Source organism: Histoplasma capsulatum, genomic scaffold (assembly GCF_000149585.1).
Source record: "Histoplasma capsulatum NAm1 scaffold_6 genomic scaffold, whole genome shotgun sequence".
NCBI classification, from domain to species: Eukaryota; Fungi; Ascomycota; class Eurotiomycetes; order Onygenales; family Ajellomycetaceae; genus Histoplasma; species Histoplasma mississippiense.
The window spans coordinates 1,041,919-1,069,593 of record NW_001813977.1 but is presented as its reverse complement, the minus strand read 5'-3'; the positions used below and the strand labels follow the sequence as shown (position 1 = coordinate 1,069,593).

Sequence of the window (27,675 nt, the reverse complement as noted above, 5' to 3'; positions counted from 1 at the left end):
CTCTCTCCCTCATCTGGAGGATTCAACAGAAATCGGACATCCATTCTCTGCAACTCGCCACCCGGCAAAGAATAGCGTGTCTGACCGGTAGATAGAGACTGGTTCACTGAAACAGGGTCAAAAACGGTTCGTGTGCTGAAGTCGTCGAAGAAATAATTTGGCCAACTGGACAGGTAACCACACCGCGGCTATTGCAACTGCCCAGAAGACAACACCAAGCACGATAAAAGGAAGGGTAAAAACTAGAAAGCAGCTAAAAACTCTTTTGGAACGGGGGCCAAGGAGATGGTTGAGATTGGGGTTCTGTGATCCCATGCCGGCTAGCGTCGTTTCCGACGTATGTAGAGAACAAGATGGGAGAAGGGTGGGTGCAAGACCTCTCTTTATGGAATCTAGCAAGAGACACAACAAGGTCCAGAGTGCAAGCCAGCCTTACCTTGACTGCATTGCTTCCCGCCCGGGGAACTCAGACTGAGCTCCTGGAATTTGTTAGCACGGAACAAACGGTTCGGATCTTCGTTTCGCCCAACCCAACTGGGAACCAGTATGTCCATGGCCATCCATACCCCACGGAGGTATAGCATTTCCATTCCCACCATGCCACGGCCCGCTCTGGGAGGGTGTTTCCTGGAGATTTCACTTGGATGAGGAGTGTTGATCATCGAAACACGAGAGGAAAACATTTAGCTTGGTTCTTATTGCAGGGGCTACATCGGGTTATGCAAAAAGGCACGGATAGCAGGTATCCTGTTTTGGGAAGTACTCTTCGCTTCGCCCAACCAGAGCTGGCCCTTGATTATCTATTAAAGAGTGAAGTTATCTTCCTCCCCCCCAGCCGCCCTCGGTGGACAAAGGGTGTAGTCATAATTAGCTGTGTCGGCAGATGAACAGCGGACTTAATCAATCGCATCATATACATTCTACATCTTGAATTGTTGGTACTGACTTGAAAGCTGATCGGGTCAAATCTAAGTCGGAAAAACTGTTGATCCAGGAACCCCCCGAAAATGTACCCCAGCCAATTGAATTGAGTTTCGTTTCTGCAACGCTAATCCCCTTGTGAAATAGATTACATGAACTGGTTTTCGGCTCCGCGCCTAGCGCAATTGCACTCCCATCTTACAAACATCATCAGTTTAACCAAGGACCTTATTCTGAACAGGTTCCCCGTTTCGATTCCGAATAGTTAAGCCGGCATGGTTGAGGTTTGTCTCAGCATTGAATCCAGATGTCTCTGTTTCCCCATGGTTCCTCAAAAAGATAGCCCCGCGTCGGTAAAGGTACTGAATATCTTCGAATGTAACAGCGGTAAGATTGTTCACCTCACGGGATGCGAACCGAAGAAGAAAACCTCTATCCTGGGGAGAGATTCCGGACAGAATGGCCTCGGTAGTGCCTGTATCTTCAGCCGCGGGTAGGACACTTTCTCCAACATGATGGACTCTATAGGAGCCTAAAAACCGGCGATAGATCATTTCCGTCCAATAATGCTTGCCTATGTCGCCCTTGGTTTTCATCTTATCCAGTTCTTGGTCCAGAGCCTCTCGAATCCTTTGAATTGCTGCAGCGAAGGGTTGATTACACGGGGAACCAGCATTGAGAAGATCATGGTAGATAGCACCCGGGGGTTGGTATTGATCCAAGGTGCGTGTGTGTCTGCTAGGTACCGACACTGCATCGAGGATCTCATTGCTCGTAATTCGGACTTTAGGTCTCGGATTCTCGTTTTCCCAAATTATCTCAATCCCGTCATCGGCCGGGGAGCACATTGAGAGATTATCTGAAAGGTGCTTCTCTGCCTCCTCGGTGGTAATACCATCAGCGTATAAGGGTGATTTGTTCAGGTCAAGAGTGAAGTCATCCATGCTGTAGTGAATCGAGGGATTCTGTCGACGGAGGTGCTTGATGTCTGTGAGCGAATGACGAATAGCAAAGACTCCAACAGCGGCGCAAAGTAATATGACGTTTCCCATCGGTGTGAAGTCTGGGTTTAATGCTTCGTTCTGTGGTTCTCCCAAAAGCCTGCTCAGCAGTGTCTTGTGCTGCTTCTCCAGTAACTCGGCGGACAAGTCCAAGTGATTGAATTGTTTGAACTCATCGAGGCAGTAGCAGAGTTGAGCATAATCGTCGATATCAAGCTCGCGGGACCATCTCAGTTCCCAATCATCCTTTGTCCAAGATACAACCTCTGCTAGCTTTCCGCGAAGTGATCTAACCATTGGGGGGTCGACTCCAAGAAGAGTCACACACAAAGAAAGAAGCCTTCTACAAACATTCAGGCACTCCCTTTCATGCGTCGCAGCCTCGGCCGTACGGTGGGTAGGGGTATTAGGAGGCGGTTTGGGGGGTGTAGTTGCCATTGCGGTGTGTAAGGGATTCTTTACCTATCTTCTTGTGATAGTTTATAATGCCGACGACGTTATATGTGCGTGCTTTGGAAGTGGAAGAACTTCCGTAGGAGCAAAGGTCTGGTTGAACGATTCAGGGCAGACATACTGGGGCAATCAAGCATTCTTATACAAGGGGGAAAGAATATATATCAAAAAAAAAAAGTCAAAAACACTATATGCCTTCGGCCCTTGGTCTACGCTAATGGCCTACAGTGTACCAGTTATGGGACCAGTGCGTGCAACCAGTGTGCAAATGGGATGAGCGATGCATCTCATTTTTAGCAGCCCACCCGTCGATTCTTCGTGTGTAGTTTTCCCGGTCAGCAATGCGCGTGGACACGGCAGGGGCACACTTAAACATGGTGCTAAAAAAGTTCGAAAAATCATCATTAAGAGTGTGTATGCTCGACGTAGGCGGGAGGAGTTGCCGCTCCAATGAGTGAAGAATAATAGTTAGCAAGACGGCAAATAGGAAGATTGGATGGTACTATCTTCTCGTCTGGGGGCAGGGCACAATTAGCGCGCGTCTTTCTGCCACCGCTTTTAATTGGCTAAAAAGGCGGCGAGGAAAATGACGCTAATTGTGCCTCGCCCCCAGACAAAATGAAAGCTGATAGGGTCAAATCTAGACCGTCGGAAAAATTGCTGATCCGAACCCGTAAATATCCTGTTTGGCGGACTTGCTATTGCGGAAGATGCTTCCGTTACTCAGATGAGCCCGACGCGACAACAGGCGAACCCGTGGGGATTCGAGATTTGTAAGATGGGAGTGCAATTGCGCTAGACGCGGAGCCGAAAATCAGTTCAATAAAGGCAAGAATGGAAATGAAACCCGGAAGCTAGGTCAATTAGTATTGTTATGGTATTTTATTTAGACGGAAATAGCTAAACTATTCAACGTGGCCAGGGAAAAGTCAAATGTACAAGGGAACTGAGAAACTATATAGGCGTCCATGGATCAGTGCAATCTGTACCCTAGCCGGTACGATTGAAGCGCAGCTTTCCCGTCGCTACAAGCAGTCAATTCATCATATCGCAGGTCCCGCCGATAGTCCCCCTCAGATCCCTCACATAATACAGTAAATATGCCCGTTTCCAAGATTGGCTGGTTCGGATAGTAAATTGAGGCCACCGTCTTAATTTTCTGGAAATTACTGTTAGACCATCAGGGCAGAAACAGGGGAGGGTGACGTACCAGATGTGCTGATTCAGGGCGAGCCGTCCGAACCTCGTCTAGTTGTGTATAGCTTTCCTCGGTCATGAAAGGGAGGCGAGCAGAACGACTTTCTTGGTGGGGGCTGAGCTGGCCTAAATCGGATGTGTTGTCTGTGAAGTTCGCTAACGGCACAGTGTTCCCCGGTTTGCCAGAATGAGTGGAAATATTTCGAGCCATATAGGCACTAATAGTGATAATCAACATCGCCTGGAGCCATGTCAGCACATGTTGGAGCGAGAGCCATGGTTTCACTGAACTTACTTCGATCCAGAGGGGCCAATCGTGGACGAGTCCACCTGCGGCAAACCCTGCTGTTACGAGAACAAGAAGTGCATGGATTGTAACTTCACGGATTACGGGGCCCTGAGATGGTATACCGCGAATTCCGCGCCAAAAAAGCAGACCGGCAATCACAAGTACCGTGTAGTCGATAGACACGACCACAGCTGTACCTTTCACCGACGCCTCGTAGGCGGCCGAGCTAACTCAATGAGCACAAGGCCTATCAAGATCGGGGAGAAGAGCACACACACCATAAGATCAACCCGAGCTTTACCGCCGGGGACAGAAAACCATATCCTAGAAATAATCGACGCAGCAGGGCGTTCCTAAGTGGTCCAGCCTGGATTTTGGTCTGCCGGATCATCTAGACATCACAGTTAGCGAGGATGAAATAAAGGGGCTGGGAATAACAAACCTCTAGGGCTAGCGGGAATGCTGTACATATTCCCAAGGGATAGTAAAATGCCGGCGTATCTGACAAGCTTTTAGCATTTATCATCACCATCTCGGTAGAAGGGACTGCTCACCCCCGCGCCTTAAGCCTGATAGACCAATGCCAATGACAACAGCATTGACGCAGATAAAGAGAACGAAGATTGATATCTCAGACAAACAGTGAGGATGGGGGCGGTGAACGGTAAGCAGGATGAGATGCACCATACTTAGCACGATGAGCGCCGCCGACAGAAGCGCATATGAGATGTTAGGATACATTTTGCAAGAAAAGGCAGCCAAGGTGGTCCATTTTGAAATGATCCGTCGGGGAGTGATGTCTTGTGGTTTATAACTATCGGGCGGCCACTCTCTGTGCGCCTCGAATGGGGCTTTTTCGATTCAAGGGGATATGCCATCCTCACTCCAGCAAATTTTGGACGGTGTCCGGGGTCTGTACAAATCTGTTGTGATCCCTTTGCATGGGATGGCACGGACTCAAGCTGGACATGTATATCGCACTCGCGATCCCACGGTGATCGACGCAAGCAGTGCCCTCGACACAGCCTGGCGCCCCTAACTGCACTTCGCATGCTCCTGGTCGTTCCGATGCATCCCGCACATACTGCAATGGCATAGATAGCTAGGTGATGGTACACCAGCGGCAATCGACAACTGCATTGGGCAAAAGAAAATCCAAAAAGAGTCCATTTTCGGGCTCAACATCACTCTTGCCGGATCCTAGGCCATCACGGCGCAGCTGGTCCTGTTGGGATTCGATATCACATCCATGGATCGCTCTAGTCTATACAAAAGCGAACTAAATTCCGAGTGCGATCCTCTGAGCAACTAATAGGAGCTCGGTTCATTTATCAAACCTAAAAAAAGAGAGGCCACCCGTGCCATCGTCATCTCGGCGAATGAAGTGGAAGAGTGAAGCATTATTGGCAGCCAGCGGCTCACCTTATCGGAGACAAGAGTAACGCTAGTCCAGAAACATATTCATTATTGATGGGTGTTTTCGCCCAAACCATTTCTCCACCCAGATTCAGTGAAGATGGAGAATAACTATCGACTGTTCGACTTTCGGGGCAGCGATACCGAGTATATCAAATTTCTTGAATCAAGATTATTGTCTGTTGAACGCCAGTTGTGCTTTCAAACATCTACAATCTCCAGTTACTCCGCCCGCTGTGAGCCTAACGCAACCGCTCCTTGTCCTTCCCCAACCCCATTCACTCATATTGCAAGCACAAGCAGCAATGAGGACACTCTATGCTTGCAACCGCGGCCCTCACTTCCAAACCCATCCTCTTTGTTTTCCCGAAAGAGAACATCTTCCGGGCATATCGGGAACCCTAGACACAATGATGGCCCTCTATCACCATACCAAAGCTCGACTTCTTCCTGGAATTTTCGAGGGAATGAAACACATTCCAATCATCCTATAAGCACAAGAGGCAATGAGGCCGCTCAGTGCTTACAGTCGATCTGCTCAAACCCAACTTCGAACATCCAAAACAATAATACGGCTCAAGCATGTGAAATTGTGGTCTATAACCAAACTCTTGGCGACCCTCCGAAGAAAAAGCAGAAGCTGCCTAATGCAATACCTCAGTGGAAAACAGATGCGAACAAATTTTTAGCCTCCGTTCCACCTATGGATAAGTGGGATGAAAGAAAGAAAGAAGCTGGATTTAATGATGTTGCGAATAACCAAGCTGCAATACGCATTCTGCTCGGCGGATCGCCAGAGAACAATCGCATTGTGAAAAATGACAGCGCCAGAGGTGATCCGCTCCCTACACTCAATGCTGCGGACAACAAAGAGATGATCTATGATGCGTGCTCGTATGGAAGGCTTTCAATTGAGACTGAATTGAATGCGGTATTCTCCTCGCTGGTCTTTAAATTCCAAAAACTTATATTCATCAATTATTGTATTATTTTGCTCTACATGGGTAATTCAGTTGAGACGATCGACTGGATGATGCGCCGCTATATAAGCGACTCGAGTTCTAAGAACTTGAAGCGGTATCGCCGGGGCTGTATGTTTGTGAATCAATGTATATCCCACTTGCTAGAGCGGGGTTGGGGCCACAAGAGCTGGGAAATCTTTGTTATATGTTCGTCGAAATACTCCTTGGAACACTGTTTTCATTACCACTACTAACCAGCTGGCTGCAGGCGCCCGGCGCCCTCACCTTTACGCGCGGTTTACAGACGCACCGGAAGAATGTCACAAAATGTTCACTGAGCGATTGGGTGCAGCGGAAGTACCTCAATGCAAGGATGGATTTATACCATTTTGTATTCCTAGCATCATCAAGAGTTTGGTTGGTGATAATATTGAGTGAGCTCCTAATTCCATATTATTCTGGAGAATAACGTTACTAACGAGTTCCAGGATGCCCGAAATATGCTCTAGCCTCGGATATGATGTTAACCTTATCACTAATATTCACGACACCTTCATATCACGATTAAATACAGACAGGGAAAGTCACCTCACAGAGAGTGATTCTAGTAATGCAGAAAACGGAATTGAATACACAAACTCTACATCCGCCACTTTGCCTTCCGGGCAAACAATCTCCGACGCACGAACATCTCCAAACCGGCATATGCATGATACTGATGTAGCTTTCCAGAATGAAAATGAGCTCCCACCTCCTACAGATTTGTCAGACATGGATAGAGCTCTGCAGGACGATACGTTGTTTCTGGGCTGGTCAGACATGGACATTGCGCTTCAAAACAGCGATTTTTACTTTAAAGAGGGCTTACCAGACTAGTTCAATGAGATCTGATCACAATGGCAACAAGCTTCCCATTCCCAGGGACCTCCACCCGGCATTCTTTATGTATCTGGTAACAATAGCCATACTTTATCAATTCTCCGCCAACCTTTGGCGTGCCGTCGAAATTCAAAGGAACTAGTATTGTGTAGAGCGTCCCGATTGTCCAGGTTCCAGGAAAACACACAGCCAAATCTATTGTGTAGGGATTCTTCATTTCAATCTACATTTCAATCAGATCAAATCTTTAATATATGCCATTCGGCTACTGACCTTTAAATTGTCTTGGATTTTTTGTGATATTCGCCAACAGCCTGCAGGCGTAGGGCAGCGCGAAACTCCAGAACTACCGCGTACAGTAGTGTCAGCAAATCTTTTTGCTTCCGCCATCCATACGTCCTGTAACATCCCTTCCAGCTCATCTCCTAGTGCTATTTCCACAGGATCGTGATTAGAAGACATGACACAAAATATGAGAGAAAGAGAGAAAAAAAAAATCTGCCCTGTGCCCATCAGCATCTAATATGGAAGGAGCGCCCGACGAAAGATAAGGGCGTGGTGAGGGGCATGGCGCTGATGCAAACTATTGAGGGGCATTCAGAAAATGACTGGCCAATCGCGCGAGGGAAAACTTTGATCCGGAGTTCAGAATGTTGCTCCGGCCATCCATCGCGCGGGATAACCCCGTTTTCGCAGTAATATATTCACCTTCTCCCTCTCGCTATTCACGGGCGTAGCCATTCAGTCCGATTGTGCTACAGTAGCTCAGCAGCGCGGGCAAAAGGCCGAAAGCGAAAGAGTAGAGAAAAATGCACATTCGAACCTTCCGGTTCTTGAAATTGCAGGCTATGCCGCTAGCCAACGTTTAAATTTCTTGCTTGCGCCAATGAAGTGCAATCCGGAAACCGGAACGTAGCCAGCAGGTGAACTACATCAGTGTCCTTTTTTCCTACTGTCATAAAAACCCAATACTGGCTTTATATGGACGGTTATTGAAGAAAGAGATAATTACCATATTGACGATTTCCAATCTACATAAGCCACTAATTACAAAAAAGTCTCATTCGCCGGTATCGTTTCCAACTGGAAATCACGTCAATCACTAACCAACGAGAAGGCTTGAGCTTAAGTACAGCGATTACTAATACCTGATGCGCTCTTCCTGGCAGCCAGCACGCTCTTACCACATCTCCCACGCGACGGGTTGGGTGGCGTACATTAATCCTAAATGGGAATAGCCAACCTCCTCAACATACGATTTCAATATTTTGTTCGCGCTTGGTACCTTCCGTCGCGTTCACATAGGATTAATCTTCGCCTGGTTCCTTGTTCGGCGGCTCTATCCGTTCCCACATTCGTGTTGTGCATCAAAGCCAAACCGGATCAACCTTTGACCATATTCCTCCCTTTGATTATACTCCATCTGTTCCCTGCGAGCTATCCTCTCTCAGACGTATCATACATAATAACTTCCTAATAATTCTGCATTTTTGTTCCCCTGTTTGCTTCCCATCACATAATATTAGCATACCGACCTAATTTTTCTCCCCTTACAACTCCTAGTTAATCTCACACCAACTCAACGGTCTTTTATCCCGTCAAAATGGCGGGACTTTCGCAAGAAGATCGCATCATTATCAAGAACCATCCTCTCACCAACTTAGTTGATCGTTTACGAGGCGCGCTTCAGGAAGCTGAAACAATATATGAGTCGCGTCTAATTTCCTACGATGGCGCTGATGAGAGCCTTGGCCAACTCTATCGAAATGCGATTTCAAAACTCCTCTCTGCTTTACAGGGAGAGGATGCAGCTTACAGCCTTCGCTCGCGAGTGAGTAACGGGGATATGGTGTCTGATCTAGCACACTTAGTCGAGCGTCTCCGAAAGGCACAAGAAAATCTCAAATACGACGACTACCGGCCACTAGTGAACCTGGTTATTCAAAGGCCTCCGACTGAATCCCAGAACGTCGAAACCTGGAACTTCGATATTTGGAAAGCTGTATTTACCCTCATTGACACCATCCCTCGACGAACAACTCCTCCGCCGAGCGTCCCCCCCTCCTTTGACGGCACGCCAGTCAAATCCACCTCGTCATCGCAGAAAGGTTCCGAGCAGACGCATGAGTTGGTGAATCCGAGAATCTTCGAGGAGATATGTGGCTGCACCTTTCGAGACGTCAAGGGCTTCTTCAACAAATACTTTGAGGAGAAGGACTGGAGCGGCAAAGCAGATGCCATCTGTCGACGCGTATTGGCCCCGGGCAGCGACGGTAATTTGGCCCAGTTTCCTGATCCTCCTACACAGGACAATGTCCTCGCCTGGTGGTTTCGTCTTCAAGAAGACCTTCTCTCAGAATCACGCGGCACCTACTACACCACGGCCAGCAAAGCGGATCTTACTGGTTCGAAGGCGGAACGGCAAGTCGACCTTCTTTTGCGAGCTAGGGGTGGGAGTCCCTCGCGAAACAAACACGACTGGAGAGACATTCTGGTAGTTGGCGAGCTCAAAAAATCCAAGGAGGAGATCAAGACCAAAGGCACTCTGCTTCAGATGAGCCGCTACGTGCGCGAGGTCTTTGCCGCCCAGCCCACCCGGCGGTTCGTCCACGCGTTCGCCGTCTGCGGGACCAAGATGGAGGCGTGGGTGTTCGACCGTTCGGGTCCCTATAGCTCCGGCGTCATCGACGTCTATGAGGACTCGAGACGGTTCTTTCAGGTGCTTGTCGGGTACACCATGATGAGTGATGAGGACCTGGGACTGGATAGTTTTATTGCTAGGGATGAAGACGGCAACAAATCAATAACCGTCAAAGGGCCTGGGACGTTAGACGAAAAAGTGCTGCGGCTGGGTGAAATACTTTCCTTTCAACGTGCCATCGTGTGTCGCGGGACCACGTGTTTTCTCACAAACGATGGACAAGGCGTAGCTAAATTCTCGTGGGTGTCAGACAAGCGGCGGCCGGAGGTGGAACTCCTCGAGCTAGCAGGTCAAAAGAATGTCCAAGGAGTCGCAAGGATCATCGGTCACAGTACCATCGCTAGCATCGCCGACATGCGCTGCGGCCTGACGTTCGGCGACAAGCGCCACGACTTCAAAAGCGCACCCCCCAGCGCAGCCTCCTCATTTCATCAATCTCAGCCGCCCATTGAGCCGCGTCGCTTAGATATCCGTCGAAAGTCATCTTCCAGGAAACGCAGATCCCCGGATAAGGGGATGCAGACGACCAAACGATCGCGTTCCACCAATCAACCGAGGGACACCCAGGAGGAGGATGAACTAGCTTTCTCGATTCAGTCGGCGCACAAACCCAGCCTCTTCGACAGGAATGGCGAGGAACTCTACAACAACCGTGTCCTCCGGTGTCTCGTGATCTCTCCCGCTGGCCGGCCGATCTACAGGTACGAATCACCACTGGAGCTGCTCAAGGCACTTCGCGATGCAATAAAGGCGCACCGCTCTCTTTACCTGGATGGGAACATCCTTCATCGGGATGTTTCGGAGAACAACATAATAATAACCGATCCAGACAAGACGGATGGCCACTCGGGCATGCTAATCGATCTAGATCTTGCCAAAGAAGTCGGGAGCGGGCGTAGTGGCGCGCGGCACCAGACCGGCACGATGGAGTTCATGGCGATCGAGGTGTTACTTAATATCGACCATACATATCGGCATGATCTTGAGTCGTTTTTCTACGTGCTTATCTGGCAGTGCGCCCGTAATGGCTGGGGGAAGGATAATCATTCTAGGGATAGTAAACTTCGTGCCTGGTATACTGGTAACTATGAGGACATTGCAAACGCCAAGCTTGGCCACATGAGCAAAGCTGAAAACATGGGATTTGGATTCATTTTGAGGGAGTTCCCTCCAAAATTTCGTGGCCTTGTACCGCTTTGTCGGGCCCTACGAGACATTCTCTTTCCTTACAATGACAAAGGTCTTATCGTAGGCACTCCCCAAAACCCAAACCGCTTGTACGATCCAATTATCAAAGCATACGATGACGCGATCACCCAATTTGAACTTGGAAACCTCACCCGCGATAAATCTATTTAGTGTGCTCTCAGAGTTAAAGTAAGGTCCTGCCGATTTGTTTCTGCATTCACCCTGTCTATTTTGGGCGGAGGGATTTTGCCTTATTCCATCTAAGATATTTTATTCCTCACTTGAATATCTCCATAGCCGTATTTGGGCTGCTTCAGTTGCAGATGTACTGGTGTGGGACAGTCCGGAAAGAGGTTTAGCATCTGACCAGTGACCGAATTGGGTCACCACTCCTCCGCCAGAATTCCGGATCCCGACCATTGCCGAGCGTTGGCGCGGCACGTCATCCAAAGAGACTTGGGCGTCGATATCTGGAAGGCTGTCCTCAACTTCACCATTACCATCTCGCGAGCGACCCCTCCGGCGAGCGTCCCCCCCTCATTTGACGGCACGCCAGTCAAATCCACCTCGTCATCACAGAAAGGCTCCGAGCAGACGCGTGATTTGGTGGATCCGAGAATCTTCGAGGAGATACGTAGCTGTACATTCCGAGACGTGGAGGGCTTCTTTGACAAATACTTTGAGGAGAAGGACTGGAGCGGTAGAGCGGATGCCATCTGTCGACGAGTACTGACCCCAGACAGCGACGGTAGTTGGGCCCAGTTTCCCAATCCTCCTACACAGGACGCTGTCCTCGCCTGGTGGTTTCGCCTTCAAGAAGACCTTCTCGCGGAATCACGCGGCACCTACTACACCACGGCGAGCAAAGCGGATTTGACTGGTTCGAAGGCGGAACGGCAAGTTGACCTTCTTCTGAGAGCTAGCGGCGCGAACCCGTCTCAAAACAATCACGACTGGAGAGATATCCTGGTAGTTGGCGAGCTCAAAAAATCCAAGGAGGAGATCAAGACCAAAAGCGCCCTGCTGCAGATAAGCCGCTACGTGCGCGAGGTCTTTGTGGCCCAGCCCACTCGGCGGTTCGTCCACGCATTTGCCGTCTGCGGGACCAAGATGGAGGCGTGGGTGTTTGACCGCTCGGGCCCCTATAGCTCGGGCATCATCGACGTCTACGCGGACTCGAGACAGTTCTTTCAGGTGCTTGTGGGCTACACCATGATGAGCGACGAGGAGCTGGGACTGGATACCTTTATCGCTAGGGATGAAGGCGGCAACAAATCAATAACTGTCAAGGGCCCTGGGAACTCAGAGGAAAGGAATGTGCAGCTGGGCGAAATGCTTTCCTATCAGCGTGCCATCGTGTGTCGCGGAACCACATGTTTTCTCGCAAACGATGGACAAGCGGAGAGCGTAGCCAAATTCTCGTGGGTGTCGGACAAGCGGAGGCCAGAGGCGGAACTCCTTGAGCTGGCGGGTCGGAAGAATGTCCGGGGAGTCGCCAGGATCATTGGCCACAGTACCATCACTAGTATCGCGGACATGCGCTGCGGCCTGACCTTCGATGACAAGCGCCACGACTTCAAAAGCGCACCCCCAGCACGGCCTCCTCGTTTCATCAATCTCAACCACTCACCGAGCCCTGTCGCTTAGATATCCGTCGAAAGTCGTCTTCCAGGAAGCGCAGATCCCCGGACAAGGGTCTGCAGACATCCAAACGATCACGTTCCACCAATCATCAATCAAGGAACACCCAGGAGGAGAACGAACTAGCTTTCTCCATTCAGTCAGCGCACCAGCCAAGCCTCTTCGACAGGAACGGCGAGGAGACGTGCGGGTTTATATAGACGTTGCAGTTTAGCTGGGGTCGGCGCGGCGGACCGCAAGCGCAGAAAGGGACGGCCGGTTTCCGCATCGGGAAGGGCCGTTTCCCGCCCGGGCGGCCCTCAAAGGTGGATAACAGTTTTCATTTCATTAGCCTACTCTTATATTCAACTATTCTCTAGTTACATCTCTCTATTCATAACTGAGTCATTTTTGATGAAGAGACTTCACTATACCATTCTGAATTTAGCTCTCAAAAGAGGCCTTGCCTTATAATTGCTTACACAATACTAAGCAGTCTCTTATCGCTTGAACTAAATATGTAAGAATCACAACATCTTAAAATCCCACACTATACTAAATTCATCTAGACTATGTACATAGTGTTGAACATTGCTCCACCCTGCAGTGGCAGTTACCAATAGAAATGAGATAAAAAAGAATACCCTCAATATTCATCAAGATGTGATAATATCCTTTTTGGAGAAGGTGGGATTCAAACCCACTACCTTCTTGTCTCAGCAGAGGTGGCCCCAACACCAAGTGCCTACTTGAGAAAGCATTCCATGAACAGCGCTTACCACTACGCCATCCACCCCCCCTCAACATGCGGTTCGCGGCGGCTTCAATATGCTCGATGGTGGGCGGGCAAAAATTAATATCCAACTGATGAATCCATATCTTAATTGCCTCCTCCTGACTGTCATTCAATGCTCTATTCAGTGGAACCCTCATAGTCCTTGATTTCTTCCTGTTGATCCTCTCATACAAGGTGGCATATGGGACTTTGAATTTTTGTGACAGAGATGTGATTTTTAATTTTGAATTGCTTTTGTACATGTCAACAGCTCTTTGCAACTGCTCCTCAGTGTAATTAGAAGATTTAAGCATGGTTATAATTAATGATGATTATTTGAAGATGAAGAATGAAGATATTGATAATATTTTCCGTACGCTGTGGTTTTCCGTACGCTGTGGCGCACTCACTAGAGAGAGTGAGTAAGCATGGCACGGTTACCCGGAAAATAATATTATCAACATTTATCTTGTACGGTAGGCTTGATATCATACCTGGATATATATATATAGCGCTAACTATCCATTCTTCAACAAAGAGCTTTTTTAAACACATCAAACAAAGGCCCGTATCGTGCAGAGTTGGTTTGGATGGGAGGAGCTATTATGGATTTATATGGACATAGGCATGAACATCCTGTTACCCCACGAGGAGGACGAATATAAGATATTTCAACTGCATTTTTGTGTACTTGATGTAATCCACGGGGCACTTGTTGGCAATGATCCTCGCCTCACCAACCCCCCCCCCCCACCTCAACCTCCTCCATAAACCCCAGTGGTAGTTAGCTATTAGCTTGAAGTATAAAAATTGTGACACAGAATGCGGGCGTCCCATAACATGACAGCTGGCGCTTTTCTTTTCCGTCTAGCAAATAATGTTGGGCCAAAGAAAACAAACAAACTGCGCGTGGAAAGAACACACCCTGTTTGAAATTCAAAAAACCCTTGCTTGGAACGGCTGATCCTAAGAGAAATTATAAACCGACCGAGCCAGAGTGCGAGGTGACAAGCACAAGATGGACAGGGCCTATTAAGGCTGAGGCGGGAAAAACCCGATTTGACAGGGGGAGGACGGAAATACATCAATAGCTTCGCAGTCATCCAAAACGGCTGTGCGTGCGGACGACGGGGATATTGATTGGCATATCCACTAGATATTATTAGCAGTTGGGTATGTTGTCGTTGTTGCCCACGATGGGGGTGATATTTATCACACGAACGTCTTAAAGAGTCGACTCCCACGCTAGCTTGTGCCCATCACATCATTTCAAGAGACTCCCGAGGTCATCGGCACCCGAGCTCTCCCAAAAATTCTCTAGCTCGATTGTGACATTCGCCGATTCAATAATAGGCGGGTGGATGCACCGCGACTTCTTTCATGCTATTTGCAAATTAAGAAATAACAGTGAGAGAATGGACAACTGGCTTCTTTATGATCAGAATCTAATGTCCCTTTATCTCGTTATGTCAACCTTTGTAATTTGCTTCTTCTTTTTTTTTTTTTTTTTTTTTTTTTTCCTTCCCATAGGTTTGAACACTTCTACGTCTTTCGTCCCCTCCGCACCTTTCCTATCACCAAGTATGTACAATACTTACAGTGCATTTAGTGTAAAAGCAACCTAGAAAATATGCATGTATCGCCAGGTTGTGATTGCTATCCTCGCAGATCTAGCTTTGCATACAGGCTACGCCCATGCATTAATCCATGTAATTCGTTGTTCAAGGAGCCGTGATCTGAGATTGGAGCATGCAAGGGACAGTTCCTTTCTTTAATCCACGGAGCATTGCATGCAAGAGTATTATCGGATAAAATTCAGAGTAACATACATAATCTTTTCTAGGTTTGTGCACAGTAAGAAAATGAATGGGGTTATAAATGGGACGCTTCTAGGACCAAGTCCGCTCCCATCAGGCGCCGGAGTCCCATTTTTCTTGTTCTTGTTCTTTTCTTTTCTTTTTTGGGAGATAAGGTTGGTTCTTCCGGTCCGTGTGTGGATAAATAAGGGGTTCCTCACACAGTCGTAGCAGCCGGCGAGCGAGTACGAAAATCCAAGGGGTCTTTATTTAAATACCATGGTTTTGACAAGCGATAGTATCATGATGATGTAGAGTGCAGATTAGCAAATATGTTCCCGTAGTGTGGCTCGTGTGCAGAGATCGTACTGCGTGATATTTTATTTCTTCTGCAAAGGCTGGCGCTGGCAATTTGATGTCACATCCCTCCGAAGAGGGGATCATTCAAAGGGATCCCGGACTGGTACAGGATATGTCCGAAGGATAGGGGGAAATGTTTCGAATGGAAGTGATATCGCTTCCCTAGGTCACGGTGTCATACCTTTAGCCATATAACATCTTCTTAGGATGGCTAAATGCAGTATTTATGATATTTTAGAATTGGGCTTCCGGTTTGATAACTTGTAGCCACGGGAAAGTTGCTTATTACTGTGTCCCGTTAATCGTTTATTTTGCATATCGGGAGTATATCAGGGATTCGCCGCTTTCCGCTCTGGGGCCTTTCTCCCTGATTGCTGGAAGACCTGGGTTTATAGAATTGCTTTTATTAGTCACGGGAGCCGACTTAGCTTGACACTGTGAAATATTTTATTCAACAGTTAAAACAGATACTATAGATATAAGAAGGGAGGGAGGCACAAGAGGATAAGCTTAGCAAAGGGAAATCTCTGGCTGATGTCTCTTCATCACAAACAACACACGCCGCTGCAAGCAAAGGGTGCATCAATAAACACAAAGCAGATCGCAGCCCTTGATAGATCGCCCACAACACAAATCTAGCAAGGGCATCTATCTATATTAGGCTGGCAGTCTGGCGCAGATGTGCGGGTGGTAAGGATATCTAATATTAAAATTGGATATGCCATGTCCTCCGTACTCTGTACTTTTCCGGCTCCGATTGGTGGCGTGTTGCAGTGGAGCGTCAAGACAGGAGCGGGCTGGAGGCTAGACCCGAAACAGGGATGCCAAGCCCTCTTGAGGCCTTCTCGACCCAGCCCGATCGCCAAACCACAAGCAGCGTTACTCCCTCCAAGGGACCTTTCTGCCGGTGCCATCTGCTCCGATTCCCATCTACGCTGTTGTATGGCGTCGGGTTTGGGGCCGTCTAATGAACGACTACTCGTCGATTCGGTGGTTTTTGAGGCCCGCTGCTGTTCTCAAAGTTCCTCCACCGCCGTACCAAACAATGCGTTGAGAGTCTGGTCTTGTCGCATACTTTTCTGCACCCTTTGACGTCGATCCCTCCTCCCCCGCGCTTCCTCCACTCCCCATGATGGATGACAGCCTTATACTTGGGGAGGACTTGCCACTTCCTCCAGAGCGTCTGCTTGAACGCTTGTCGCAACTACCCGGTTACATCTGGGACCAGAATCTCCGACCCTTCCGCTCCTCCTACGATCATTGGCATGTCTCCGGTGTCAGGCTGGCTTCAGATACAGACGTGCCCATCTTTACTCCTTCCTCCTCTCGATCGAAAGAGTCCTCATCAGCATCTGCACACACCTCTCCTCGCATCGAAAACAAACTTCACTCCCGACATAACTGGAGAAGTAGCCTCAGCGAATCAAATAGTGATGTCTCCTCTCGCAATGAGCCCGACGCCTCATGGGTACAGGTAGTGGCTCGTGTCTCAAGCCATGTTATAAGACTGGAGCGCGAGTTCCATACGCTGAAGTCGATTATCCAGATATCGGATCCTGAATGCAAACATACTGTTCGCCCCATTGATATTATTCGCCTTGCTCCCCAGCCAGGGGATCGCGGCCCCTTCTTGGTTGCCCTTTACGAGTCCCAAGGCCCCAATCAATTGAAAGAGTATGTAGGCTTCGGTCCTATATTTTTCCAGACATATAGGGGAAATGTATTAGCAGAGAGTACGTCTCCGGGCACCCAGGTGCCCATCGCAACCTTCTTGGATTTTGCCATCGGTGCCTGCGAATGTTTAGAATTGCTGCATTATGGCTTGAAATGCATACATGGAGAAATCAGACCAGATGCCTTCCATTTCAATGCCGAGACCCGTGCAGTGAAACTCTCAAACATAGGTAATGGTGCCAGATCGTTCGATAATGCGTTGAGTGAAGGCTGGTCAATCTTGTCACGCGAGTTGGGGGTGAAAAATAAGCTTCAGTTCATCGCGCCTGAACAGACTGGGAGATTGCCAACGGAGCCTGATAGCCGAACTGATATATACGCTCTTGGCGTGTTATTTTGGTCGATGCTTGCCGGACAACCTGCATTCGATGCTAGTGATCCTGTCGAAGTTGTACAAAATGTGCTTGGAAAAACATTACCCAAGGTTTCCCGCAAAAGGATGGATGTACCGGACGCAGCCGCCGCTGTCATCCAAAAAATGACCCACAAGCAAATCAATGATAGATATCACACGATATCTTCTGTGAAGTGGGATCTTCAGCAAATATCAAGGCTACTTGGTGATGGCGACCAAGAAGGATTAAACAATTTCGTCATAGCCCAACGAGATGTTTCATCTTTTTTTACGCTACCAGCAGCTATGTTTGGGCGGAAAGAAGAGCATGAACAAATTCTTCACATTATTGACAAAGTCCAAAAACGCCATCAGGCTGCTGTGGCTCAAGTGGCGGCCAAGTCAATTCACTCTCTTCATGCCCTTAGCTCAGGCTCATCTATTTCCGATAGTCGTGTGGATGGCGTCGAGGCCGGGGATGGTTCCAGCGACTCTGGATCATATAGTATTGCTGCTATTAGAACCCAATCTACGTCTAGTCCTTTCGCTCTTGCACATACATCAACGCAGGACTCAGCCTGTAGTGCCGATTCTTCTTCAAGTCAAAAGACACTTCTTCTCTCCAGTCGAGTTAAAAGTCCCACCGGTTCAAGGAATTCTGGGGACATCAATGATCGCGAAAGTTATTTGACTTCCTTTGTTGGTAACCACAACCAATTCGATTCTCTTGCACCTCTAGGACGGCGAAAGGTACAGGCAAAGTATCGGCAAAGTGGCCGCTGTGAAGTGATAAGCATATCTGGTGTTGCTGGTCTTGGAAAGTCAGATCTTCTGAATCGACTACAACCAGAAATCCGCAAACATGGCTACATCGCCGTTGCTCGTCTGGATCGTTCACGGAGGGTTCCATTTGAACCATTTTTTAAAATCCTCGCTAGCCTTCTTCGTCAGATATTTTCCGAACGTGACGTTTCAACCGATTACCATAGCTCAATACGTGTCACCCTGCAGCCAATATGGTTATCCCTCCATCAAGTCCTCGGCCTACCAGAAAATTTGATATACCCTGTGGATGTGAATAGCGAGTCCATGAACTTCTTGAAGTCTAATGCTACCCCACTTCAAGTACTTAAAGAAGAGACAGAGGAGTCATTTCATCTCCAAGATGACGGATTTATTAGCTTAAGCGTTGGTCAGACTTTAAAGGATTTCTGTCACGGGCCATCGTCCAACGCTATTCTCCGATTTGCGGATACTCTGATTGAAATATTGAGGATTATGTCGTTCCATAAACTGATATGTGTGTGTTTGGATGATGTCCAATATGCTGATGTGGAAAGTGTTCATACTCTTCTTGAGATCATCAGAACTAAAATTCGATGCGTCCTTATGATCACGAGCCGACCAGAAGAAATAACCCATCCTGAATTAAAGGCACTTTTCCAGACGGAGACGGCCAATGTTACCAGGATCGAATTAAATCCATTAAGCGAAGCGGAGGTTCACGAATATGTTGCTGCCACGATGCACCAGCCTGCTAGCAAAAAACTTCTTCCTCTTTCCGCAGTCGTCCAAGGAAAAAGCCAAGGAATCCCGTTTTACATGCGAATGATCCTCGAAACCTGCTATCGGAAAAACTGTATATGGTATTCCTGGAGAGATTCTGCTTGGCAGTTTGACTTGGACAGGATATTTACAGAATTTGTGTCCCCATCTTATGGCGAAGGTCTCGGTACAGATTTCATTGCCAAACGTTTCCAAGAGCTTCCCGTGGAATCCCGGTCGATTCTTTTGTGGGCTGCATTGTTAGGTAGCCCATTTTCCTTCACTTTAGTTCAGAGGTTGCTCTCAGGGGAATTCCTGTTCGCTATGGGTGGGGAAGATGCGGAGGACATTACATGTCCGCGACGGACACCTTTGACACAGACGAAATCGGGAATGGTTTCAGGACTTCAGCACTTGCTCCAAATGTATATTATACTTCCAGGGGAAACTGATGATGAATTTAGGTAAGCTTCCCAAATTCCTGGTCCTTTTTTTCTCAAAAATTTTTTTTTTTTTCCACCTATGTAATATAAATTTGCTTGCCATCTGGATCGAAACGGCCTGATTTAGCTAATCATTCGAAAAACAAAAATTAGATTCGCCCACGATCGCTACGCCCAAGCTGTATCAAGAATGAGAGAGTGTCATAATCAAGAGAAAATGCACTTCATTGCCGCACAAACCCTCATGAAATACGGACCAACAGATAGCACTTCACTATATTCGAGGGCTCAACATATTCAGTGCGCAGCAAGATTGATCAAGCAGCGAGTTCACGAACGGATCAAATATAGAGATGCTCTATACCACGCAGCTCGGACCGCTTTCCAGTCTGGAGCAAAGGCTACTGCGTTAAGCTATTTTCAAGCTTGCCTGTACCTGCTGCAGGATGACCCATGGGATAGCAATGCGGAAGACGTTTACTATGAAGAAACACGAGAGCTCCATATTCAAACAGCCGAGATGCTTATATCTAGTGGAAAGTCAGAAGAAGCTATGAACATCCTTGACATTGTGTTTAAGCGCGCACACACCGCTGTATGCAAGGCAAGGGCATGGACACTAAAAAGCAGGATTCTCGCCCACAATGGCGATTTTTCTGCTGCCCTGAAGGCTTTGTTCACGGGTATGGAAGATTTGGGTGCAAAAATCGACCGGTCAACTTCCTGGGAAAGCTGCGATGAGGCGTACGAGAAGCTAAGCGCGTATCTTAAAGCTGCTGACCTCGACGTCGTTTTTTCTGTACCTCTCAGTCAGGACAAATCATTGATCACCCTTGGGTCACTAATGGCCGAAGCTTTGGCTGTGTGTATCTGGGGCCAACCCCTGACATTTCTCCAGCTGGGGATTGAAATGATGAATACTTATTTATTTCGTGGAGCCTTCTCGCAGATCACCTTTCTCTGCACTTACATGTCCATGATTGCAATGAGCCGATACAAGGATCTCGAACTTGGCGTCAAGCTTAGCGATGCCGCAGTTAGTCTCTTAAATCGCTTCAACGAAACCTGGGTTCCTGCGCGCGCTGTTACCACCCATAATTATTTTGTTAATCATATGAGGATGCCGATGTCAACGACATTACCACACCTCGAGAGTGCCATGGAAGCAGCCTTTTTGCTGGGTGAACGGTATTTGATACTGGTCAACGTATCTGCAATGGTATTCACGCGATTTTGTCTAGGCCACGACCTTGGCGAGTTGGAAGCACTGTGTAATTATGCACCCGAGGAAATCGCTGATTGGGAAAACGACCCACGTGGCGGAGTTTATATCGTTTCTGTCCGGTAAGATTCCTCTAACCCCAACTTCAACTGTCTTTCATCTCTAAATAAAGTAAAATATGTTACTGAGATCCCGATTTTTAGGCAAGTTGCACGTGCGCTCCAAGGGGCTACTTGCATCAACTCTGCGGATCATATTCTATCTGACGACCACCACAACAGCGAGAAGTATATTGCTATTCATGGCCTGAACTCGCACACTCTTGATTTGTATCGTGCAATGAGTTTGGTGCCACTCTATTTCTACGGTTATTACGAGAAGGTAGTGGAGATTGGCACTGATATGATGAAAACGGTGGCTGGCCTCTGGTCGCTGCGCGCTGCCACTCAGACATATTTCTATCTTTCTTTAGCTATGCTTAACCTCCATCTTGATGATCCATCCAGACCTGGCCTCGAGGAGACCATCAACCAGGTCAGGGAGTACAAAAAGGAAATCGACTTTAAGGCCCGAGCATGCGACGCGAATTACGGTACATGGGCATTATTGCTTGAAGGTCTAATATGTGAGGCATCCGGCAAATTTCAGAGTTCTCTCGTTGCTTTTGAGGCGGCACTCGATCATGCCCAGTGGCACAAATGGCCTCTGGAGGAAGCCCTTGCTCTCGAGCTTCAAGTCGACTTCTTTGTTCGACGTGGCGTTAAACGGGCTGCTCAGTATTTGCTTCAGGAAGCAATCGCCTCTTGGAACCGTATCAGTGCAACAGGAAAAGCTAAGCACCTTTCAGAAAAACATGAGTGGCTTCTAAGAGTTGGATCTTCTGCATCGAGATCGAATGATGTTGGTTGTCAAACTGTTGATTCGATACTGAACGTTCCGACGAGAAATACAGAACCAGCGTCAAACTCCATTCATCCCCACCTTGAAGATGAACGTAAACGAGAGTGGCTAGAGGAAAATGAAGAACACGCTGATAAACGGTCTTTGGATATATCTGGGCTTGGTCTAGGTATGAACCTCGCAACACACCACCCCTACTCGTAGTAATGAGACTTCTAACCACATCTTTTTTAATTTTTATTTTCAGATATTATCGACTTGTCCAGCATTCTTGAATTTAGTCAGGTCATGTCCTCCGAATTACACATAGACAAGCTACTCACCAAAATGGTTGGCATAATACTCGAGTCGTGTAGCGGTTCCGAATTAGCACTTGTGGTCACAGAATTTGAGCCATATGGTTGGTTGGTTGCTGCGGCTAGCGATCACGAGAATGGAGATGTAGCTTTCGCCGACGGCCTCGCCTTCTCTGAAGTGGAAGATAAAATGGCACAACAAATCACACATTATACACTGCGTACGAGGGAACCAGTACTCGTCCATAATGTCCTGGATGATGAACGTTTCTCCAATGTCAGCGAAGCCTACGCCTCCCGAAACCCTCAGGGAAAATCCGTTATAGCCCTGCCTATTATCCAAGCCAACAATCTTCTTGGAGTCATTCACGTTGAGGGCAAGCCCAATTCGTTTACTCAACGTAATCTAGTTGTGCTCCGTCTTGTGTGTAATCAAGTTGGAATATCATTAGCAAACGCCTTCCTCTATCGGAACGCGAGTAAAGTTAGGTAAGCTTTTGTCGCACCACACACATATGCCGCGCTGCTTACGATTTTTGCCAACTTGCTGACGTTTACTTCTAGTGCTGCTAACGCCGCTATGGTCGAGGCTCAGAAACGTGCCTTGTCTCTCGCCAGGGAAGCGGAACGAAAGTCCAAAGTCGCAGAAGCGGAGGCTAAACATAACGTTAAGCTCAAAGAAGATGCCGCCAAGGCTAAGTCAATATTTCTGGCGAATGTTTCTCACGACTTACGCACACCAATGAATGGGGTTATCGGATTGTCTGAATTACTTAAGAAGACCAACTTGGACCGGGAGCAGGATGGTTACGTTGAATCAATTCGTGTGTGCGCGGACACTCTCTTAACGTTAATTAACGATATTCTCGACTTCTCCAAACTCGAAGCAGGCAAGATGAAAGTATCGACGGTTCCTCTCAACCTCAGAGAAACCATTGCGGAAGTTGTTCGTGCTCTTCGCTATACCCACCGTGACCGCGGGCTTCAGACTATCGAGGACCTTGATGGCGTTGATCCAAAGTTATTGGTTTTGGGAGACCCCGTTCGCCTCCACCAGATATTTATGAATCTGCTAAGCAACAGCTACAAGTTCACTCCCAAAGGTTCCGTCACGGTTAAAGCCAAAGCAGCCGATGAAGACGATGGCCGTATTCGTATAACGTGCAAAGTTGCCGATACTGGTATTGGAATATCTGGAGAGCAATTGGTTCGCCTTTTCAGGCCATTCTCCCAGGCTGACAGTTCGACAGCGAGATCATACGGAGGGAGTGGGCTTGGATTGAGCATCTGCAAAGCGATAATAGAGGATGTGCTTGGCGGAAAGATTTGGCTGCAATCTGAGGAAGGGGTAGGCACGACTGTTACCTTTACGCTAGTACTCAGCAAAGCCCCGAAGAATTCTGTGGTGAAAACACCATGGTCTCAAGATAGCACTCAAGAAAAGAAGCAGGTCCCCATGAGACAGACAATCAGAGATCTCAAATCTGTTTCCCGAAACAGAATCCGCGTCTGCATTGCCGAAGATAATCCGATCAATCAAAAAATTGCAGTGACTTTCGTGAAGAATTTGGGGCTGGAGTGCGAGGCGTTCAGTGATGGTCAGCAAGCTGTGGAGGCTCTTAGGCGTGCATCTGGAGAAGGAAACCCATTCCACCTTGTCCTCATGGACGTTCAAATGCCAGTTTTAGATGGGTACAATGCTACGCGCAAGATTCGCGAGGATTCGGATCCTAACGTTAACGATGTCCTCGTCATCGCCATGACCGCCAGCGCTATTGAAGGCGATCGCGAAAAGTGCATAGACGCCGGTATGAACAATTACCTCGCTAAGCCCGTCAGGTCAGATGTGCTCAGAACGATGCTTGATCGGTATCTAGCTCCTTCACTGGAGTCTGAGCTCCCGAGACGGGGTTATCGGTGGCGCCGAGCATCCTCACATGCGGTTGCCGCCGCCCCGTCCCCCGTTGAAGAGGAACCACAAACAAACAACGGGCATGAACTCAAACCCATGACCTCCATTCAGGGGAAGCCAGGGGATATGTATGCGTTTATGCCTAACGCTGACTCAAAACCGCCCGACAGCCCAACGGCGGGTCCCTGTTTCAGTGCCGAACAAACAACATCTCCTGCTGGTGCTGCAACAGCTGCCGCTGCCACTGCTGTTGATGCCTCATACACTCGTATAAATACGAATGGACATGGGGAGGGCTCACCGCCTGCAAAATCGTCGAAATAGGATTGCCTGTATGCATTTCTTTTTACTTCAAGCATCCAGCTATGTGCACTCTCTATGCTAGACATGGCATACATATCCTCCGGCCGTCTTACTACAACCGTGTGCTTTTCCTTTGTCTCACAGAACTCATATGTTCTGGGAAATTTTAGAATTTCTGCCTTTCTCGATTTTCTCTACTTACTTACCTTCTACACGTATGAATGCGTATGAATGGATGGATGGATGAAATTATATTCTAGCTTCTTTTATTATTGTCTCCGTAGTTTGTGTTTGGGCCCTGGGTTTCTTCTTCTCTTCTTCATTTTTCTGCTTAATTATTTTCATTATTTTCCCATTTTCTTTACGAGAAGCGACGCCCGATGATAACGACATGGTAAAAATTATCTGCATAGGAGGGGGGGTACTACGACATATGGAATAGAAGGGAAATGAAGGAATTATACCAGAATATTGGCAGGCTCTTTATGTCCCTTTTTTTTTCCTTTTTTTTTTTTTCTCCCCTTTCCCAGCCTTTCCGCTTTCATCATTCCATGTATGTATATATATCTCGAACCAGCCTGGCTTCCCCCATGGCCCCGTCTTCCCCGTTTCACACCTCACTTCCCGTTTCCCCTTTGGCTGCTGTCTATGGCGCGTGTATCATTACCACATAATTACCACCAAAGGACCGTATTCTCTCTCTAAGTTGCCTTCTTGAATAGTGCCTAGTATGATGTGCATCGATCGTTGCACGAGATTTGTAATCGCTTTAATGCTAAACCAAGAAAACTGCCCAGAATCCCATTATCAGGTTGAAAAATATGTGACAATAATGCAATGATCAACATTTCCCCCCCCCCCCATATTTAAATAGAAGGGCTGAATCAACAAGAGAAGGACATCCTCATGTTGCCCTCCTCCCAAACACCCTGAACCTCTTGACCCCACCATCGGGCACCATGGTCAACATAACGTGGCTAAACACCTTCCCTCCAACCTCATTACCCAGCAATTCCCCTTCAAACACATGTTCCAAATCCGCCTTACACGGCTGATCACCCCGTACAACCTCCACCCACCCTTCATCATCCGCCTTCGGATCCCGTCCGTCCTTGACATCCTTCTTCAGAAACCCAGACACCCTCACCGCTCTGGGGAAGTTCCCTCGAAAATCCTTTGTGTCAACCACAACCTTCTCCACCGACCCTGCCAGCCCAAGCCTTACAACCGCCCTGTCCACATGGCCCGGCGTTCGCGAACGAGCAGTCTCCCACCCATCGCCCATATGCTGCCCGCGGCCGGGGAGCAGGATGTTTGACGCGGGAGTGAAGTGCTGGTTACTCGCGGAAACGACAAGGCCCCCCATCAGCGCCGAGGAAAGTTCCTCCACCTCCGTCGCCGCGGCTGCTGCCTCGCCTGCTGTGACACCCGTCTTTGGAGCCAGCGGAGGCGGAGGCGGCACGGCATGGCCGTATAATCGCAGCCGCGAGAAGCCCCCGTCGGGGTACATTCTGAGGCGCACATGGGTGATTGGGTCGGAGGGGCGGGGAAGCAGCCAGCCCTGGCGGCGCGATGGCCCGCACGGCTGTCGGGGCAGGATGGTGGTCCAGCCGTTGAAAGCAGGCTTCACGACGTCGGACGCCAGCGCATTCTCCTGGTCAACGAAAGCACCCTCGACCACGACGCCCTCGCCGTAGTTGCCGACGAAGTATGTCGTGTCGATTTCCACGCCGACGACGATGCCGCTGCCGACACCCAGCTTTATGACGACCCAGTCGTACTCTTGCTGATTGTGGCGGCGTGTCTCCCAGCCGTCGTACCAGGCTCCGGTGTGGACGAAGACGCCAGGGCGGTGGATAGGCGGGGTGGGAGTGAGGAGGTTTGAGGCTGCGGCGAAGAACTCGTCGGAACAGGCGAGGACGGTGGCGTTCAGGGAGGTCGAGGCGAGGTTTGTGGTTGTGGAGGAGAAGACGGCGTCGATATCAGCAGCGGTGGGGAGTGGGGTAATCTTTCCGTCGGTGTTGGAGGGGTTGCTGCTGGTGGGGATATCCATTTTTATGTTTACCTCTTTAATTGTTGTTGTTGGCCTGAAACCTTGGACGGATTAAATACTAGATTGAGAGCATGAGGAGGTAGTTAACGAGTTGACTGACTAGTTTAACTAACTTATATAGTAACTATTAGCTAAGATAAATGAGGAATCTGGTCTCCTTGTACACTTCCACCTGGCCCACACCATGCAGCATTGGACACTGCATGTTTCTTTGTATAGGCCAGAGTACTCCCGATTGTACCGCCGGGGTCGCCGCCGAATTGCTGGCGAATTGCTGGCGAAGTCTGGCGAAGTCTGGCGAAGTCTGGCGAAGTGGGCTGAGGCCATTGGCTTCTGCTCAGCAGAGATATCGTTATAGATAGATAGATACGTTGCCGAATAGGGGCAACGATTCCCGGTTTACCGAAGCAGCCGAGTCCAGCAAGTTCTGCAGCCCAGAGTCCTCGATCGCGGGGGCCGATGCCCAGTCGGAGACAGCAGAAGACAGCAGCAGACGGCAGCAGACGGCAGCAGACGATAAATAGTAAATTCTCAAATACTCTACTCCGTACATCCTGCTTGGTGGCCCTTCTTGGCTCACTGCGTGGATGGCGTTGGATTATTTAGCTCCGGCTGATGTCATATTTAGCGGGCTCTCTTGCAAGTTAAACTGAGGCAGACCATGATGATGCTTGTGCATGCATGACGCTTCGCTGGAGCTTGACCAGGTAAAGGCTGCTTCGCCAGTGTCTCGGCCAATCGTGGGCTGGCCAATTGCCCCGGGCTGACTTTCGCTTGAAGATCAATCGCTGGCAATCGACTCAATATTTATTGAGCGAGTTCCATCCTCACATTCACAACGACGTGAACAGAACAACGAAACAAGCAGCGGCAGCAGTATTTATCATCGGGAAGAGCATCTGAGGGTATTCATACGCATCTTGTGCAGCTACGACTCCTGTTAATTTCTGCTGTTTTCTGCGTCATAATTATCATATCGCGTGCTACACAGCATCATGGCCTCCGCCACGGGGATTCCTGAGCAGCCTCCCGCAGCTGTCAACAGGGCCGATGAGTACGAACCTCTCCTGGGTAGGCCAGGAGATGTCAGTCAGAAGGAGGACCAGTCGCTGGTGACAAATCTGTTCACGGGTAAGCGACGCTGCAAAGCATATTTGCTACTGAAGCATCATCCCATATACGGTATCTACAGTGTATGCTGATAAGCCATGCAGGCACTGCAACAGTTGCCCAGGCGGGGATTTGGATCGTGAGTATTCTTAGTCCATGTCCCGATGATACAAGCATATTATATCACAACAAACCCTGACTAGAAAAACCAATATCCAGCTTAGTAAGGCCTCGTCTGGAATGGCATCTTCTCCCACGAGCTCAT

General features: G+C 48.5%; 7 protein-coding genes across 7 annotated transcripts; 4 read left to right on the top strand and 3 right to left on the bottom strand.

The window, feature by feature from the left end:
- Positions 1–1,136: 1,136 nt before the first annotated feature.
- On the bottom strand, positions 1,137–2,360 carry HCAG_06653 (predicted protein; the record flags this gene model as incomplete). Its single annotated transcript, XM_001538998.1, has 1 exon — positions 1,137–2,360. The coding sequence occupies one exon, from the start codon at positions 2,358–2,360 to the stop codon at positions 1,137–1,139; it is 1,224 nt and encodes a 407-aa protein (XP_001539048.1).
- A 734-nt stretch (positions 2,361–3,094) lies between these two features.
- Positions 3,095–4,602, bottom strand: HCAG_06652 (predicted protein; the record flags this gene model as incomplete). Its single annotated transcript, XM_001538997.1, has 7 exons — positions 3,095–3,170; positions 3,365–3,534; positions 3,586–3,813; positions 3,868–4,087; positions 4,140–4,252; positions 4,304–4,362; positions 4,416–4,602. The coding sequence occupies 7 exons, from the start codon at positions 4,600–4,602 to the stop codon at positions 3,095–3,097; spliced, it is 1,053 nt and encodes a 350-aa protein (XP_001539047.1).
- Positions 4,603–5,980: 1,378 nt separating this feature from the next.
- HCAG_06651 (predicted protein) lies at positions 5,981–6,841 on the top strand (the record flags this gene model as incomplete). The annotated part of the gene is made up of 3 exons (XM_001538996.1): positions 5,981–6,368; positions 6,508–6,673; positions 6,814–6,841. The coding sequence occupies 3 exons, from the start codon at positions 5,981–5,983 to the stop codon at positions 6,839–6,841; spliced, it is 582 nt and encodes a 193-aa protein (XP_001539046.1).
- Positions 6,842–8,721: 1,880 nt separating this feature from the next.
- On the top strand, positions 8,722–12,654 carry HCAG_06650 (predicted protein; the record flags this gene model as incomplete). The annotated part of the gene is made up of 3 exons (XM_001538995.1): positions 8,722–11,096; positions 11,409–12,083; positions 12,156–12,654. 3 exons carry the CDS (start codon positions 8,722–8,724, stop codon positions 12,652–12,654), a joined length of 3,549 nt encoding a protein of 1,182 aa, XP_001539045.1.
- Positions 12,655–16,690: 4,036 nt separating this feature from the next.
- Positions 16,691–24,268, top strand: HCAG_06649 (hypothetical protein; the record flags this gene model as incomplete). Its single annotated transcript, XM_001538994.1, has 6 exons — positions 16,691–19,436; positions 19,614–19,635; positions 19,768–20,958; positions 21,040–21,939; positions 22,093–22,521; positions 22,597–24,268. The coding sequence occupies 6 exons, from the start codon at positions 16,691–16,693 to the stop codon at positions 24,266–24,268; spliced, it is 6,960 nt and encodes a 2,319-aa protein (XP_001539044.1).
- Positions 24,269–25,151: 883 nt separating this feature from the next.
- On the bottom strand, positions 25,152–26,300 carry HCAG_06648 (conserved hypothetical protein; the record flags this gene model as incomplete). Its single annotated transcript, XM_001538993.1, has 1 exon — positions 25,152–26,300. One exon carries the CDS (start codon positions 26,298–26,300, stop codon positions 25,152–25,154), a length of 1,149 nt encoding a protein of 382 aa, XP_001539043.1.
- A 995-nt stretch (positions 26,301–27,295) lies between these two features.
- HCAG_06647 (predicted protein) lies at positions 27,296–27,563 on the top strand (the record flags this gene model as incomplete). Its single annotated transcript, XM_001538992.1, has 2 exons — positions 27,296–27,431; positions 27,535–27,563. The coding sequence occupies 2 exons, from the start codon at positions 27,296–27,298 to the stop codon at positions 27,561–27,563; spliced, it is 165 nt and encodes a 54-aa protein (XP_001539042.1).
- Positions 27,564–27,675: the final 112 nt, after the last annotated feature.